An 18,561-nucleotide genomic window follows, 5' to 3' on the forward strand; every position below is an offset into this window, starting at 1 on the left:
ATGCATTTGGTCTCTTAAGAGTAAATGAATAGTCCGGTAAGATGACATATAAGAGAAGTGGTATTCACGTCAATTGAAATGGCCGATTGAATAAATTTAAAATATTATTAAGATTTCTTATATAACTGTTTCACTTTGGAATAATAAACTAGCAATTTTGCGACGACGCGAGATATATTGGTTTACCCACATTGACATAGAAGAGTACACTTTACATACTGATCCAACATTTTTGTTTATGCGTTTTTACAATTGAGTATAGCTATTATCCCCAATTTTAGTCGTGTTCCACATTTATAATATAATTTGGCAGTGGCGGCGCGTGGTCATTTTGACAACCGGGGCAAGCTACTGCGGGACCAAGTCACCCCCATCTACGGGGACAGGATGAGCGCTGTAAGTTCTCCCATCATTTTATGAGTATAAAAATCATTCCATCGGTAACAACCAATCGGCAAAAGCGACAATTTTTAACGATAAGAAAGTGTCTTTAAAACCGGTACAAGTCAAGGGATTAATAAATATAGACATAGTTTATTTTGAAACCTCTTTCAAAAGGAAAGGCAATATTTACCCAGATAAATACAATGACATATTAACAGAAATTTCGGGAAAGCAGACAAAACCTAAAATAAGGTTTAAAACGTTACTATGAAGAAAGGAAAGATATTGCAAAGATAAGGACATGCGTCGCTCACTCATAGATATATATGCTGCTAGACTTCTACTGCTTGAACATATATGCAACACGCCGCGGTTTCTTGGAAGCAATATGCTCAATAACGCGCTGATTAAAGTCATGCATCCCAGAAATAACGTCTATGTGAATGGATAAAACAGCCAAGGAATTTAATCTATCTTGCTTCATTGTGTTTCTAAGATACGTTTTAATACGCTTCAGCGTGCTGAATGTTCGCTGTGCGTCGGCGGAAGAAATAGGCGTCGTCAAAATGATGTCCAGAAATTTTGCAGACGCCGCAAAGGTAGTTACTAGAGTGTTATCTATGAGGAACCCATAGAGCGCGCAAGTTGATGTGATGTTCAAAACAGTTTGATTGGTGTATATACATCGCAATTCATTTTCCAATTTACCCACGTTTATCATGGGGTTAAATTTGGAGACAGTAGCCAACAAATGGATGGGAAATTGACGTGCAAATTTTAAAAATTTTTGGGGTTCATCAAAGAGAACGCGGCAAGGTGTTCAGTGCGCATCGCCTTTTGATTCACCAGAATATCACAGCATTCCTTTGCAGACAGAATCAAACGCTGCGTTGTTTGCCCGCGGCTTAAAGAAGCACTCCATGTGTCGTCGTATTTTATTGTTTCCCGGATACGAGAAACAGCATCGCAGAAGTCTGAAATACACGACTGCACAGACGCTCCATCCATTAGCCTTGACTGCAATGCGCCGTATAATACATCCACGTGATAGAATATTGTGGAGACAAAAGCGAGAAAAAATGAAAACTCACCATCTTCTAGCAGACGCTTTAGACCTGCCGCCTCCCTCACAGAGCGTTCGTCCCAAACCGGAGAGCTCTGAATGCCATTGAAACACTCAATGAGCTCAGACCTAATTTCGGACACGCCCTACACCACGCGTGATTGGAAGTTCCAACGTGTTGGTGCACAAGCTGGGAGAGAGCGGCTACATATCTGGCGAAGGAGGTCAGAGCGCTTCGGCGAAACGGAAAAAAAATGAAGAAAACCCCGAAACATTTGCAAAAAATATACGGACGAGAGGGGTATCAAGACACATATTTTTAATAACGAGGTTAAATTGGTGTGCATAACAATGTAAAAAATGCGCATGAGGAAAATCTTCTTTTATATAAACTTGAACACCGTGTTTTGACCCACTCATGACTGCCGCGCCGTCATAAGTTTGAGCTATCAATTTTGACTTCGCGTTGTAAGGCTGTAACACTTCTTTCAGTACAGCCGATATCCCGCAAGCCGTGCGATCAACGATTGGTACAAAGCTGTGAAATCTCTCGGTAGGTTTACCATCTTTCACAACCGAAAAATCACAGCCAGTTGGGAAACGCACGTGATGTCAGTTGTCTCGTCAGATTGAATCGAAAGGAACTGGCAATTCTCAATTTCCAGAGCCAAATGTTGTAAATAAATTTTATACATTGAGTCGAGCAAATCATTTTGGATATCCTTAGATGTCCCTTTCGAAACAGTTGCGGCATCAAGATGATCTCTCAATACTGTATCTAGGGATGCGGTGTATTCCACCATATCCAAAAATACCCCTCTATTAGAAGAGTCAGCCCGTTCATCGGGCCCACGGAGGGACAGCTCGTGACAACCAATGAACTTCAAAACATCTATCAATCGACCGAGAACATGGCGGTTTTTCTCGACGTTTTGGTTGTGCCGACGAATAGAAACCGCGCGTCCTTCATCCAACTGTGCTGCAATATTAACATTTCCGAATGTTCGGTATTTTACTCCATTGTCCAGATGCTCCATAGAAGATTGATGATCCCTGGCACGCTCGGAAAGATGTTTAAGATCTCTAAAACTAAATTTATACCAACGTGAGTCACGGGGGTAGCAAAAAGTAGGCAATAAAATAAAAACAAAAAAGTGCATTTTTGTCCTCGCTGTAACACAACCATTCGTGTTTTTTATACCAAGTTCCTGCGCAGAATGTACGCCGACGCTTTCCTCCGTCATGGGGTTGTTCCAGTGAACAATTTTTTGGCTGCTAAGGCCCAAGACGTTGTACCTCTAATTTTTGTTCCAGCGGCAGCTGCGAAAACGGAGTGCGAAGTAGTGCATCAACCTTATTCATTATGAGGTCTAAGGCTAAGAAATGCGAAGTCGGAAAGAAGTGAGGAGCAAATGGCAAAGCACTAAAGGTCTCTAACTGATTCAAATAGCGAAACAAGCGACAAAAACGAAAGCGAGGAAACTATCATCTCTTCAAGCAACCAACGAACGAGAAGGAATGCGTGAATATGTCAACACGTTGTTGTAAGAAACGTCGGCATTGTGTCGTCATAATTTCGGGGCTAGCCCCGATCGGCCCCGATGATTTAGTAAAAGAAACAGAAAACAAACGAGACAGACGCGGCGAGTGGAAGATAAAAGAGAGAATACGATATACAATGAGCAATCGGGGCAAAATCGGCGTCGTCCCGTCGACGTTCGGCGAAGGCTTTGCGAGCGAAAAATGAACCATGTCGGGAGAATATGCTAGTGTAGACAGTCTGTGCAACGGATATTGAGGTATTTTTCAAATATTTTTTATTATACCGAAAAAACAACCAGGGCATTGCCCCGGTTGGCCCTATTGACGCGCCGCCACTGTAATTTGGTATTATTATTATTGGCGCTACGTCGATTTGCCCAATGTGCGAGGCTATTGCAGTTGAGATCTAGCTAGTATCAGTTAGACATCAGAGCGTGCCTGAGAAATAGCGATCTTTGCAGCATGATATTTTGTTAGTATGTCGTCACGCTTGATTACTTATCGATCTTAAGATCGGTAAGTATGTTCATGGTATTTGTCTGCTTGTCTGTTAGATGAACGCGATATCTCAAGAAGGCGAGGTTGAATCTGCTCCAAATTTTGCATGTGCATTTATCACATCTCGTAGCAGAAGCCTATTGATTTTGGATAAATTATGTCGTATAATTAGTGAGTTATTAATTAATTAGTGATGGGACACGCGGTGTCACTATAGAGCCATGATTGGAAGCCACAGTTTCGATTGATAAGTCTTCGGTCTCCAACCGATGTTCTCGTTTTATTGATTGCTAACTGCACAACAAGAATTAGATCTGCCGCTCATACTGATTGTCTATGTTCATTCTCAATGCCATCACACAGAAGTATGAAAGTATTTTTGTATGTACTGTATATATTATATATATTGTGTATATATATTTTGATGTAATGTGACATGGAACGATTACAAGAACAATGTTTGTTTTATGCGAAGATCTGCATTTAGGCATATTTCATGTTTTCGTGCATGTAAACTCAAACCGTTTATACAGACCGGTTTTGATAAGGGCTGTAGTCTAACATAGCACCACAATCTTGTGATTTTTTACCCTCGAGGTAATTATCACATTTTACCATAACAAAATTCTGGTTTATCTTTTTTCGTATCGACTGTTGATGAAAAGTAAGATCATGTATTTTGACCAATAAGAGGCTGTGGGCGTGTAGATGAAACCTTAGATCAGGGTCGTCCGATCTTTTTGGCCAAAGGGCCACATGTAATTTACTAATAAGTGCGTGGCCCACTTAACATTGTAGTGATGTTTTAGTTTTGCTACACTGACTACAGGTTTATAAAAATAAAAAAAAATACCCTCACGCCAAACTTTCACAGTTATTAGAACAATAAAACTGTTGTTTCCCAACCATTGATGGGGCGCCATCAGTGGTTATTCCCAAAAGTTTCGCAAAAAACAAGTCAAGACGCTTGATCATTTCCATCACAGCTCCCAACAAATAAATGTCCATAGTCGTGCCACTAATTGGGACAATGGCTGTGAACTCTTCAGGAATTTCAAAATCATCATTAACCCCACGCATGAAGAGCAGTAGACTTAATGCCAGTATTTTCGTTAAGCGCCGAGGGATACGATGAAAACTTTCCCGCTTTTGCAATTGAAGCTTCTGCTATAGATTTCCCAAGCTCTTCAACACGAAGAGAATCGTCTGTATTGACAGGCTTATATTTGCAAACGACTCTTTTATTTCCGGACATCAATACTCAATATTTTTTATTTAATTCCGACAAATACAGCGCGGGCCACTCGAAATGTTTGTGCGGGCCACATATGGCCCGCGGGTCACGGGTTAGACGACCCTGCCTTAGATTATATCGGAGGGCAAATAACAGTACATCACATATGCGTTAAGTATTTCACGTTTTTGCTCAGAATTAAGTTCTGGAAACGTCGTTTACAACTCAGTAATGCGATAAATGAAAACACTATTTCACATGACGTACATTCACGGTTTTCGTCATAACGGGGCCCTTGCAAGATCTAGAAAAAATCGCGCCTGCGGCGTTACCCGCAAGGAGGAAGGTAAAGAAATATTTTGAGGGAAGTAGAAGCGGACGCTCGTTAGGAGGGGTCGATAGATGCACGCGGGTTGTTGCGCCGGACGAAAGGCGGTAATTCGTCCGGTTTGCTGCCCCCGACCCATTTAGACCCCTGAGTAATTTGGATAACACATCATAAACCAGTAACTCCTAATGGACGTCGAGTTTCATCAATGTCCGGGTCCGTAATCACTCAACCGTGGCGACATTTTTTGTGATAAACTTGATCTCAATTGCTTCGTATAACTTAAATATGGCATCCATACCTATTACCATTCCGAGATATTACCTGGAATCACTGAAGCGTGGCTGGGGGTACGAGAAAAAAATGCATTTAAATAAATATTTTAAACGTGCCCATGTCTTTAGATTCTTAATAAGATTCGCCAGAAGATTGCAATAATTTAAAATCCCTATACCGTGACTGGGGGTGGATGTAAAAAAATATTTAAAAAAAAACATTGACCTAACCTTTCCAACCATCCTTATGTTCTTCAATTCCTAACAGGACCTCTCAGAGGCCTGTGAAAAGTCAAAATCACTGGGTCGTGACCGGGGGTAGGAAAAAAAAAAATCCTCAAAAAATTTCAAATACCTTTTCCAACTATTTTCATGTACTATATTTTTTAATATCCTCATTTCGAGCCGCACAACATTCCAAAGTCACTGGAGCGTAACGGGGAGGGGAAAATACCAAATTTCCGGTCATGAAATATTCAATAAATTGTTCTTATCGGTAATTAGGCAACGCATTGCCGAAAATCGTTTTGACTCGTCTTCTCTGGCTCGATCGTTCTGAAAAATATTCTTAGTTAGTTTGGATTAGTTAGATCTAAACCCCGACCCTCATGTCAATTTTTGTCCGGATCGGCACGCCAGTTTTCAAGGAAACGCACGTCAAATAAAATGGCCGATTGACGGCTTGAACTGCCAGTAATTCAGACAGTGAACTTGTTTCATTCCCGATATCTATAACAAGACATAAAAGTGAAACTAATTAGCATGATCATAAATCATCGAGGACTATTTGAAAAAGTAGTATAGTCAAGAATAATTTTGAAATATTTTCAAAATTCTCTAATACACATCTCTTTCACTTTGGAATAATAAACTAGCAATTTGGAAGATACGAGAGATCTATTGAGTATACATATTATCCTCAATCTTAGTTATGTTTCACTTTTATAATATAACTTGGTATTATTATTGGCTCCACGTCCAGTCGTACAATGTGTGATACTATTGCGATTGAGATCTAGCTAGTATCAGTTAGACCAGGGGTCACCAACCTTTTCGAAGCCGAGGGCTACTTTTTGGGTACAGATTAAGCTGCGGGCTACCAGTTCAATGTACCTTCTAAAAAGTCAGTTGCTGGACTAAGCTTCAATTATTGATATAATTACTGGTATTTAGTGAAGTATAGACACTAATAAACTTTAGGATTCTTCAGGAAATCAAACGCATATCACAACGTTGCAAATAAATTTCTATCAATAACACTTGTATTTCAGAACTGAGTGTTTTTAAATTGATTTTCAACACTCTGCACAAGTCTAAGATAAAATGGACTTAACAGTTGTACTATCAAATGTTGCAGAGTATTATACTCCGACGTGTAACTTGACCCTGTAACTCTGAGCGAGTCTTGCAGATTTCCATCAGTGAGGCGTGTTCCATGTTTGTTCCTGGTAGAGTGAGTCATGGTCCATCGTGTTAAGCGTTAGGTTCGCAGGTTCGAATCCCATGCGGGGATAGTTATGTGCGAAAGGATTGATGGACTCCTCGCCGCCGTAGAGTCGTTCACGTAACCGCTGGTCGGCTGAGGCTTCTTTCGCCATCAAGTACAGGCTTTCGGGAACAAACAACTAACTAAACCCATACCCGACATGGTAACCGGCGAAAAGCAGTGGTTTGTCATATGGTTAAGCCGTCCTATCGGCTATCTTCTCCCCCGGGATAAATATGTAAATCTCCTCCTATCCTGAGTTTATGTCAAGAATGTTGATTCGAAAATACAGGTTGAAACAAACGATGGTCTCGTGGAATAGGATTGCTGTATGATTTGAATCGCGAGCTTTTTCTGTCCGTACCGTGCTGACCAGCGGGTAGTTAGCGCGGAAGATTACGTGACAAGATTTGAAATATCCCTCCGCTTTGCCGTCGCTAATATCGCCCCACTAATAAGACACACGAAGGCTGTTTTTATGGTGGTAAAAATATATCCACTTCCCATTCATCGTGAAAATGATGGATTTTTCTTTGGAATCAGTAATTGTATTATTACTGCTCCGCTAATCAACGGACAAGAAAAAGCGCGGGTTTGTGGAAAGTGATCTCAGTGTGATGTCATAATTGGAAGAGTGTTAATTGACCCGTCACATTACTGAGGTCAAATAAAAATAAGATTGATGGTTACAAAATTAATATAGTGTCATTTCTAGTTCCCATATAAGTGTGATTCATACTAAAATTGCAGGACAAAATTTAATTGATGTAGCTTACTTATAATAGCCGTTATTAAGCTTAGTTTGGAACAGACCTGTTAGACATACAAATTTGAAAAATTGTAGTTTTTTATATTTCCCTATATCGGATCCGGTGACTGGGCTGAAAACATTTACAATCGGAATTTTGTAAATTCAAAAAATCAGGTATAATAAAAATTTCATTTTCTGTTTAAATATAGAAATCCGTTTATAAATCATAATTTTACGTTTTTTTATGTTTTATAATTGTAAATTAATTTTAGGTCGAACACAAGAGACAGAGGAACACAATTTGGCAAATAGACTTGTTCAGAAACAAAGACATACAATACAAGAGAGCTATGCTCAAATATATGGACACGTAGAGTCACATAATTTTGATGACGTCAGCGCGAAAAAATAATAGCCTTCTGGAGAAAATTTTTATCTTTAACCACTAAAAATTTCAAAGCAATTGGTCTAGTATTCGAAGAGAAAAGCGACTTTTTAAAAACGTGTCAAGCGGTACTGAGTTAGCAGTCAGGCAGCATCTTACCTGTACACTGTAGGCCATATACGGTAATTGATCACAGAACAGTTGTTCCCTTGCAAATTTTATGTTGTTTACACTTTAGGACAGATAATTGATCACAGAACAATTCTTCCCTTTCAAATTTTATGTTGTTTCCAGTAGACTCTCATCAAAATAAACAAATATAGTAGGCTACAAATGCTACAACGCTTGCATTACTGCACTGGTAGGACCGTGAAAGAATAAGTTACGGTAATTTCATTGTGGTAAGACACCGGTACCGGCACCAGTACCAGTATCGTACTTACGTACTGAGCTACCAGTACCGGTTAGCAGTCAGCCAGCATCTTACCTGTACAATGTAGGCCATATACGGTAATTGATCACAGAACAGTTGTTCCCTTGCAAATTTTATGTTGTTTACACTTTAGGACAGATAATTGATCACAGAACAATTCTTCCCTTTCAAATTTTTTGTTGTTTCCAGTAGACTCTCATCAAAATAAACAAATATAGTAGGCTACAAGTGCTACAACGCTTGCATTACTGCACTGGTAGGACCGTGAAAGAATAAGTTACGGTAATTTCATTGTGGTAAGACACCGGTACCGGCACCAGTACCAGTATCGTTCTTACGTACTGAGCTACCAGTACCGGTACCAAACCTGTAGGTCTGATATTCCGTTCCGCATACGATAGGCTATAAAACTTGCATTGCAGCATTAGTAATACCGCGGAAGGAATAAGTCAATTTCACTGCGTTACGGCACCGGTATGGCAACTTACCAGTACCGACCTACAGTAGCTGTAGTACTGAGCAAGACAATCGATCGCGAAACCGCTTGAAATAAGGGAAAAAACAGTGTTCCCATGAGTAAAAATAAATACCGCGAAATTTTGTATGAAATATCATATCTCATAGGATTCATATAAAATTTAAGAATAAACAAAAGTAATAGCCTTCTAGCGAAAAAATTAATCTTTAACCACTGAAAATTTCAAAGCAATTGGTCCAGTATTCGAAGAGAAAAGCGACTTTTTAAAAACGTGTCAAAGAACAAGAACAAGAACAAGAACAAGAACAACAACAACATAATATTGAAACGATCGTTATGTCCACTACGTGTCCAATAATGGGTAATATTGTGATGTTGTTATTTACCTATCATGTTTACGATTAGATCATATGAAATGCGGAATAAGTATAAAGTGTTAAAGTTTTAAATTGTTGGTATGTTTTATTTGAAGGAAATACCAGAAGAAATGTTATCATTTCGTTGATAGCAGTTGTTCTTATAATCAGCGGCATTGTAGTTGCGATTGTAACAAATATGAACACTTTTTCTTTTACTATCACCACTACAACTCCGACTACAACTCCGACGAATACTACTGCCGCTTCAACAACTACTGAGACTATCCAGATGTTAACAGAAAAAAAGACCACAACTGATCCAGGTTGGCTATAAATACCTGAAAACGAAAAGGGCATAATTTTAAATAAAAAGGGTAACAAGGTCCCGGTTTCAAACTCCTACTTAACAGACGGGTGCAAAATGCACTTGAATTGCATGTGCATGCGAATTGCGTATGATGTATTTATAATCAATCGAAACAAGTCATTCAAGCAGTCATGTAATTTGTATCAGAGACATCCAATTAATCTATTAATTCAAAAAAAAATGCTCACGTCGGGTTGATTTGTGATGGAGGGAATGCATAATATACAACTATCCTATAGTGACAAATAATATATTGGACTTCTGTGCGCTTCTACAAATATTCTATCATTGAATAAACGAACGTTTTTTGATTGGTAGTAAACGCGCTATGTACTATAACAATTCGGGTTCGAAATGAATTACGATTGCACCTATTGTTTAAATCTCCCGGATAGGTTTCATTGACTGAACAAGTTATATTCAAACCTCTCTGTTTTTACTCATTTCCAAAAATTTTGAGCTTGAACAGAATAAACTTGATCGATCTTAACTTATTCTGCAGGTCCGGCTTGTTACTGGATTGAAATCGATAAATCAATCAGCATGAATTATGATGATGCGGTTGACGCCTGTTTGAAAAAGAATGGAGTTATTGGTTCTCCGAAGGATGAAAATGCTCTTAACGCATTTATGGACTATGTGAGGCCGGAAAGAGGATACCGTAGAAGAATATGGACAAGTTTACAGATTGATCCTGAGGTAATTAACTGTCTTAGAAAATACTAAATCAAAACATTTGAGTTTAAAAAGGTTTGTATATGTTTTTACATGTGTTGATTGAACAATTCGAAAAAATTAGCAAAAACTGTTGCTAGAGGCTGGTAGAGGCTAACCATAAGCAACGAAATATTTTGTAGTTATATTTTTTAAACAAGAGAATGATGCTTAAATATGTAGATACGAATGCCAAAGCGAAGCATTAGCCTACCTTACCTTTTACCGAAACCTTACGTAGTCTACTGTACGGTACGATGTAAAAAACTTACGCGTTTCGCGTAGCATGAGAGAGGTCGCTGAACCGCTACAAATAATTTGTTTTAATTTTGAAGTGGTCATCACACAAATTTCGGACGGAAAATCGAATCACATAGACTCATAAAGCACACAGGAAGTTTAGGAATAAATTAAGTAGTAGATCTCAAGCGAAAAATACTTTCTTAAACCACTAAAATTTCGAAGCAATTGGTCTAGTAGAAGATGAAATAACAAAACGATCCATAGATACACTAGAATGAGTCCAATAAAATATTGCTGTTATCCCCCCCAATCGAATTCTCCCAGCAATTCCAACCTTTGAATGAACTTATTAATATAGCTTTAATTGAACCATGCTATCTCTCAAATTCAATTGACTTATTTTTAGACGAATGTGATATCACCTGAGGGTGCATACACCAAATGGACAAAATGGAAACCTGACCTAGGGTCTTCGTTCATAATTTATACCGGAGTTATGCTGATGGTACATGTAGACAAGACAACAGACGAGAACGGGATGGCAAATTGGTTTGTCACATCAATAGCATACGGTGTTGTATGCCAGACTCATCTAAATGACAACAAAAGGCCAACCGATGTTGACTACCTCGATGGACCATGTTAAAATGATTTTATTCAGAGATTAAAACGATTATTACGTATATGATTTTTTTCTTATATTTGCCAATCGCATGATACTTCTTATCTGTCAATTTCTCTTAAATTGTAGATGTATAACTGGCGTTTCAATCGTAGAACAATGCCAATATAATTGACATAAGTCATCTGCAAAAGAACTGACAATAAAAATTGGTTAGATTTGCCCAAATTGCCAATGTTTTGGAGCAAGCCAATAAACTCATTTTATTTTGGAAAACGATGCATGTTGTAAATCTCAACGATGTGTTGACAAAATTATTAGGTTTGCATCTTGAATGCCATAATAATTACATACATACAAAATTCAAAAAAAATCGATACTGACAGTTTCCTTATGAAAGTGTGACATACTTTGTATTCGAATAAAATTTCTACTTCATCTAGTGTCTTATTGAGAAAACCATTGCGGGTTTTTAGGTGAAAGTGAACATATCAGTTCTGCGATGAAAAAAAAAGATACCGAAACCGGCCTGTATGGTGGAGAAAGAATGAACTAGTTTATGTTTCTGTAATCTGCGGACGATCGTTGTTAATTTATATTTCTGCCGCATAACCAGAACAACCAAGGTATTAAGGAGAATGATCTCACAGTCTGAGACATATATCTTATTCAAGAGGTAGTCGCTTGATGATTTATACAAGATAGAACTTTGAAAATGCAAAGACAGCAAGACAGCTTTGGGTAGTTCAATTATTGGACATTTGCAGAGTATACAAAATATCTTCGTCCATACGCTTCTTTTGGATGCATTTGGTCTCTTAAGAGTAAATGAATAGTCCGGTAAGATGACATAGAAGAGAAGTGGTATTCACGTCAATTAAAATGGCCGATTGACGGCTTGAACTGCCAGTAATTCAGACAGCAAACTTGTTTTATTCCCGATATCTATAACAAGACATAAAAATCAAACTATAGCATGGCTATCGAGGACTATTTAAAAAAGTAGAATAGCCAAGAATAAATTGGAAATATTATTAAAATTTCTTATATAACTGTTTTACTTTGGAATAATAAACTAGCAATTTTGCGACGACGTGAGATATATTGGTTTACCCACATTGACATAGGAGAGTACACTTTACATACTGATCCAACATTTTTGTATATGCGTTTTTACAATTGAGTATACCTATTATCCCCAATTTTAGTCGTGTTCCACATTTATAATATAATTTGGCAGTGGCGGCGCGTGGTCATTTTGACAACCGGGGAAAGCTACTGCGGGACCAAGTCACCCCCATCTACGGGGACAGGATGAGCGCTGTAAGTTCTCCCATCATTTTATGAGTATAAAAACCATTCCATCGGTAACAACCAATCGGCAAAAGCGACAATTTTTAACGATAAGAAAGTGTCTTTAAAACCGGTCCAAGTCAAGGGATTAATAAATATAGACATAGTTTATTTTGAAACCTCTTTCAAAAGGAAAGGCAATATTTACCCAGATAAACACAATGACATATTAACAGAAATTTCGGGAAAGCAGACAAAACCTAAAATAAGGTTTAAAACGTTACTATGAAGAAAGGAAAGATATTGCAAAGATAAGGACATGCGTCGCTCACTCATAGATATATATGCTGCTAGACTTCTACTGCTTGAACATATATGCAACACGCCGCGGTTTCTTGGAAGCAATATGCTCAATAACGCGCTGATTAAAGTCATGCATCCCAGAAATAACGTCTATGTGAATGGATAAAACAGCCAAGGAAATATAATCTATCTTGCTTCATTGTGTTTCTAAGATACGTTTTAATACGCTTCAGCGTGCTGAATGTTCGCTGTGCATCGGCGGAAGAAATAGGCGTCGTCAAAATGATGTCCAGAAATTTTGCAGACGCCGCAAAGGTAGTTACTAGAGTGTTATCTATGAGGAACCCATAGAGCGCGCAAGTTGATGTGATGTTCAAAAAAGTTTGATTGGTGTATATACATCGCAATTCATTTTCCAATTTACCCACGTTTATCATGGGGTTAAATTTGGAGACAGTAGCCAACAAATGGATGGGAAATTGACGTGCAAATTTTAAAAATTTTTGGGGTTCATCAAAGAGAACGCGGCAAGGTGTTCAGTGCGCATCGCCTTTTGATTCACCAGAATATCACAGCATTCCTTTGCAGACAAAATCAAACGCTGCGTTGTTTGCCCGCGGCGTAAAGAAGCACTCCATGTGTCGTCGTATTTTATTGTTTCCCGGATACGAGATACAGCATCGCAGAAGTCTGAAATACACGACTGCACAGACGCTCCATCCATTAGCCTTGACTGCAATGCGCCGTATAATACATCCACGTGATAGAATATTGTGGAGACAAAAGCGAGAAAAAATGAAAACTCACCATCTTCTAGCAGACGCTTTAGACCTGCCGCCTCCCTCACAGAGCGTTCGTCCCAAACCGGAGAGCTCTGAATGCCATTGAAACACTCAATGAGCTCAGACCTAATTTCGGACACGCCCTACACCACGCGTGATTGGAAGTTCCAACGTGTTGGTGCACAAGCTGGGAGACGGCGGCTACATATCTGGCGAAGGAGGTCAGAGCGCTTCGGCGAAACGGAAAAAAAGGAAGAAAACCCCGAAACATTTGCAAAAAATATACGGACGAGAGGGGTATCAAGACACATATTTTTAATAACGATGTTAAATTGGTGTGCATAACAATGTAAAAAATGCGCATGAGGAAAATCTTCTTTTATATAAACTTGAACACCATGTTTCGACCCACTCATGACTGCCGCGCCGTCATAAGTTTGAGCTATCAATTTTGACTTCGCGTTGTAAGGCTGTAACACTTCTTTCAGTACAGCCGATATCCCGCAAGCCGTGCGATCAACGATTGGTACAAAGCTGTGAAATCTCTCGGTAGGTTTACCATCTTTCACAACCGAAAAATCACAGCCAGTTGGGAAACGCACGTGATGTCAGTTGTCTCGTCAGATTGAATCGAAAGGAACTGGCAATTCTCAATTTCCAGAGCCAAATGTTGTAAATAAATTTTATACATTGAGTCGAGCAAATCATTTTGGATATCCTTAGATGTCCCTTTCGAAACAGTTGCGGCATCAAGATGATCTCTCAATACTGTATCTAGGGATGCGGTGTATTCCACCATATCCAAAAATACCCCTCTATTAGAAGAGTCAGCCCGTTCATCGTGCCCACGGAGGGACAGCTCGTGACAACCAATGAACTTCAAAACATCTATCAATCGACCGAGAACATGGCGGTTTTTCTCGACGTTTTGGTTGTGCCGACGAATAGAAACCGCGCGTCCTTCATCCAACTGTGCTGCAATATTAACATTTCCGAATGTTCGGTATTTTACTGCATTGTCCAGATGCTCCATGGAAGATTGATGATCCCTGGCACGCTCTGAAAGATGTTTAAGATCTCTAAAACCAAATTTACTCCAACGTGAGTCACGGGGGTAGCAAAAAGTGGGCAATAAAAACAAAAAAGTGCATTTTTGTCCTCGCTGTAACACAACCGTTCGTGTTTTTTATACCAAGTTCCTGCGCAGAATGTACGCCGACGCTTTCCTCCGTCATGGGATTGTTCCAGTGAACAATTTTTTGGTTGCTAAGGCCCAAGACGTTGTACCTAATTTTTGTTCCAGCGGCAGCTGCGAAAACGGAGTGCGAAGTAGTGCATCAACCTTATTCATTATGAGGTCTAGGGCTAAGAAATGCGAAGTCGGAAAGAATTGAGGAGCAAATGGCAAAGCACTAAAGGTCTCTAACTGATTCAAATAGCGAAACAAGCGACAAAAACGAAAGCGAGGAAACTATCAACTCTTCAAGCAACCAACGAACGAGAAGGAATGCGTGGATATGTCAACACGTTGTTGTAAGAAACGTCGGCATTGTGTCGTCATAATTTCGGGGCTAGCCCCGATCGGCCCCGATGATTTAGTAAAAGAAACAGAAAACAAACGAGACAAACGCGGCGAGTGGAAGATAAAAGAGAGAATACGATATACAATGAGCAACCGGGGCAAAATCGGCGTCGCCCCGTCGACGTTCGGCGAAGGCTTTGCGAGCGAAAAATGAACCATGTCGGGAGAATATGCCAGAGTAGACAGTCTGTGCAACGGATATTGAGGTATTTTTCAAATATTTTTTATTATACCGAAAAAACAACCGGGGCATTGCCCCGGTTGGCCCTATTGACGCGCCGCCACTGTAAGTTGGTATTATTATTATTGGCGCTACGTCGATTTGCCCAATGTGCGAGGCTATTGCAGTTGAGATCTAGCTAGTATCAGTTAGACATCAGGGCGTGCCTGAGAATTAGCGATCTTTGCAGCATGGTATTTTGTTAGTATGTCGTCACGCTTGATTACTTATCGATCTTAAGATCGGTAAGTATGTTCATGGTATTTGTCTGCTTGTCTGTTAGATGAACGCGATATCTCAAGAAGGCGAGGTTGAATCTGCTCCAAATTTTGCATGTGCATTTATCACATCTCGTAGCAGAAGCCTATTGATTTTGGATGAATTATGTCGTATAATTAGTGAGTTATTAATTAATTAGTGATGGGACACGCGGTGTCACTATAGAGCCATGATTGGAAGCCACAGTTTCGATTGATAAGTCTTCGGTCTCCAACCGATGTTCTCGTTTCATTTATTGCTAACTGCACAACAAGAATTAGATCTGCCGCTCATACTGATTGTCTATGTTCATTCTCAATGCCATCACACAGAAGTATGAAAGTATTTTTGTATGTACTGTATATATTATATATATTCTGTATATATATTTTGATGTAATGTGACATAGAACGATTACAAGAACAATGTTTGTTTTATGCGAGGATCTGCATTTAGGCATATTTCATGTTTTCGTGCATGTAAACTCAAACCGTTAATACAGACCGGTTTTGATAAGGGCTGTAGTCTAACATAGCACCACAATCTTGTGATTTTTTACCCTCGAGGTAATTATCACATTTTACCATAACAAAATTCTGGTTTATCTTTTTTCGTATCGACTGTTGATGAAAAGTAAGATCATGTATTTTGACCAATAAGAGGCTGTGGGCGTGTAGATGAAACCTTAGATCAGGGTCGTCCGATCTTTTTGGCCAAAGGGCCACATGTAATTTACTGATAAGTGCGTGGCCCACTTAACATTGTAGTGATGTTTTAGTTTTGCTACACTGACTACAGGTTTATAAAAAAAAAAAAATACCCTTACGCCAAACTTTCAAAGTTATTAGAACAATAAAACTGTTGTTTCCCAACCATTGATGGGGCGCCATCAGTGGTTATTCCAAAAAGTTTCGCAAAAAACAAGTTAAGACGCTTGATCATTTCCATCACAGCTCCCAACAAATAATTATCCATAGTCGTGCCACTAATTGGGACAATGGCTGTGAATTCTTCAGGAATTTCAAAATCATCATTAACCCCACGCATGAAGAGCAGTAGACTTAATGCCAGTATTTTCGTTAAGCGCCGAGGAATACGATGAAAACTTTCCCGCTTTTGCAATTGAAGCTTCTGCTATAGATTTCCCAAGCTCTTCAACACGAAGAGAATCGTCTGTATTGACAGGCTTATATTTGCAAACGACTCTTTTATTTCCGGACATCAATACTCAATTGTTTTTTTATTCAATTCCGAAAAATATAGCGCGGGCCACTCGAAATGTTTGCGCGGGCCACATATGGCCCGCGGGTCACGGGTTAGACGACCCTGCCTTAGATTATATCGGAGGGCAAATAACAGTACATCACATATGCGTTAAGTATTTCACGTTTTTGCTCAGAATTAAGTTCTGGAAACGTCGTTTACAACTCAGTAATGCGATAAATGAAAACATCATTTCACATGACGTATATTCACGGTTTTTGTCATAACGGGGCCCTTGCAAGATCTAGAAAAAATCGCGCCTGCGGCGTTACCCGCAAGGGGGAAGGTAAAGAAATATTTTGAGGGAAGTAGAAGCGGACGCTCGTTAGGAGGGGTCGATAGATGCACGCGGGTCGTTGCGCCGGACGAAAGGCGGTAATTCGTCCGGTTTGCTGCCCCGACCCATTTAGACCCCTGAGTAATTTGGATAACACATCATAAACCGGTAACTCCTAATGGAAGTCGAGTTTCATCAATGTCCGGGTCCGTAATCACTCAACCGTGGCGACATTTTTGTGATAAACTTGATCTCAATTGCTTCGTATAACTTAAATATGGCATCCATACCTATTACCATTCCGAGATATTACCTGGAATCACTGAAGCGTGACTGGGGGTAGGAGAAAAAAATGCATTTAAATAAATATTTTAAACGTGCCCATGTCTTTAGATTCTTAATAAGATTCGCCAGAAGATTGCAATAATTTAAAATCCCTATACCGTGACTGGGGGTGGATGTAAAAAAATATTTAAAAAAAAACATTGACCTAACCTTTCCAACCATCCTTATGTTTTTCAATTCCTAACAGGACCTCTCAGAGGCCTGTAATAAGGCAAAATCACTGGGTCGTGACCGGGGGGTAGGAGAAAAAAAATCCTCAAAAAATTTCGAATAACTTTTCCAACTATTTTCATGTACTATATTTTTTAATATCCTCATTCCGAGCCGCACAACATTCCAAAGTCACTGGAGCGTAACGGGGAGGGGAAAATACCAAATTTCCGGTCATGAAATATTCAATAAATTGTTCTTATCGGTAATTAGGCAACGCATTGCCGAAAATCGTTTTGACTCGTCTTCTCTGGCTCGATCGTTCTGAAAAATATTCTTAGTAAGTTAGGATTAGTTAGATCTAAACCCCGACCCTCATGTCAATTTTTGTCCGGATCGGCACGCCAGTCTTCAAGGAAACGCACGTCAAATAAAATGGCCGATTGACGGCTTGAACTGCCAGTAATTCAGACAGTGAACTTGTTTCATTCCCGATATCTATAACAAGACATAAAAGTGAAACTAATTAGCATGATCATAAATCATCGAGGACTATTTGAAAAAGTAGTATAGTCAAGAATAATTTTGAAATATTTTCAAAATTCTCTAATACATCTCTTTCACTTTAGAATAATAAACTAGCAATTTGGAAGATACGAGAGATCTATTGAGTATACTTATTATCCTCAATCTTAGTTATGTTTCACTTTTATAATATAACTTGGTATTATTATTGGCTCTACGTCGAGACGCACAATGTGTGAGGCCATTGCAATTGAGATCTAGCTAGTATCAGTTAGACATGCAAATTTGAAAGATTGTAGTTTTTTATATTTCCATATATCGAATCCGGTGACTGGGCTAAAAACATTTACAATCGGAATTTTTGTAAATTCAAAAAATCAGGTATAATAAAAATTTCATTT

General features: G+C 39.1%; 1 protein-coding gene across 1 annotated transcript; it reads left to right on the forward strand.

Moving 5' to 3' along the window:
* Positions 1-8,991: 8,991 nt before the first annotated feature.
* LOC144424631 (uncharacterized) lies at positions 8,992-11,600 on the forward strand. Its single transcript, XM_078114090.1, has 4 exons — positions 8,992-9,218; positions 9,330-9,539; positions 10,086-10,282; positions 10,947-11,600. Exons 1-4 carry the CDS (start codon positions 9,194-9,196, stop codon positions 11,184-11,186), a joined length of 672 nt encoding a protein of 223 aa, XP_077970216.1. The 5' UTR covers positions 8,992-9,193; the 3' UTR covers positions 11,187-11,600.
* Positions 11,601-18,561: the final 6,961 nt, after the last annotated feature.

Source organism: Styela clava, chromosome 6 (genome assembly GCF_964204865.1).
Source record: "Styela clava chromosome 6, kaStyClav1.hap1.2, whole genome shotgun sequence".
Classification (NCBI taxonomy): Eukaryota; Metazoa; Chordata; class Ascidiacea; order Stolidobranchia; family Styelidae; genus Styela; species Styela clava.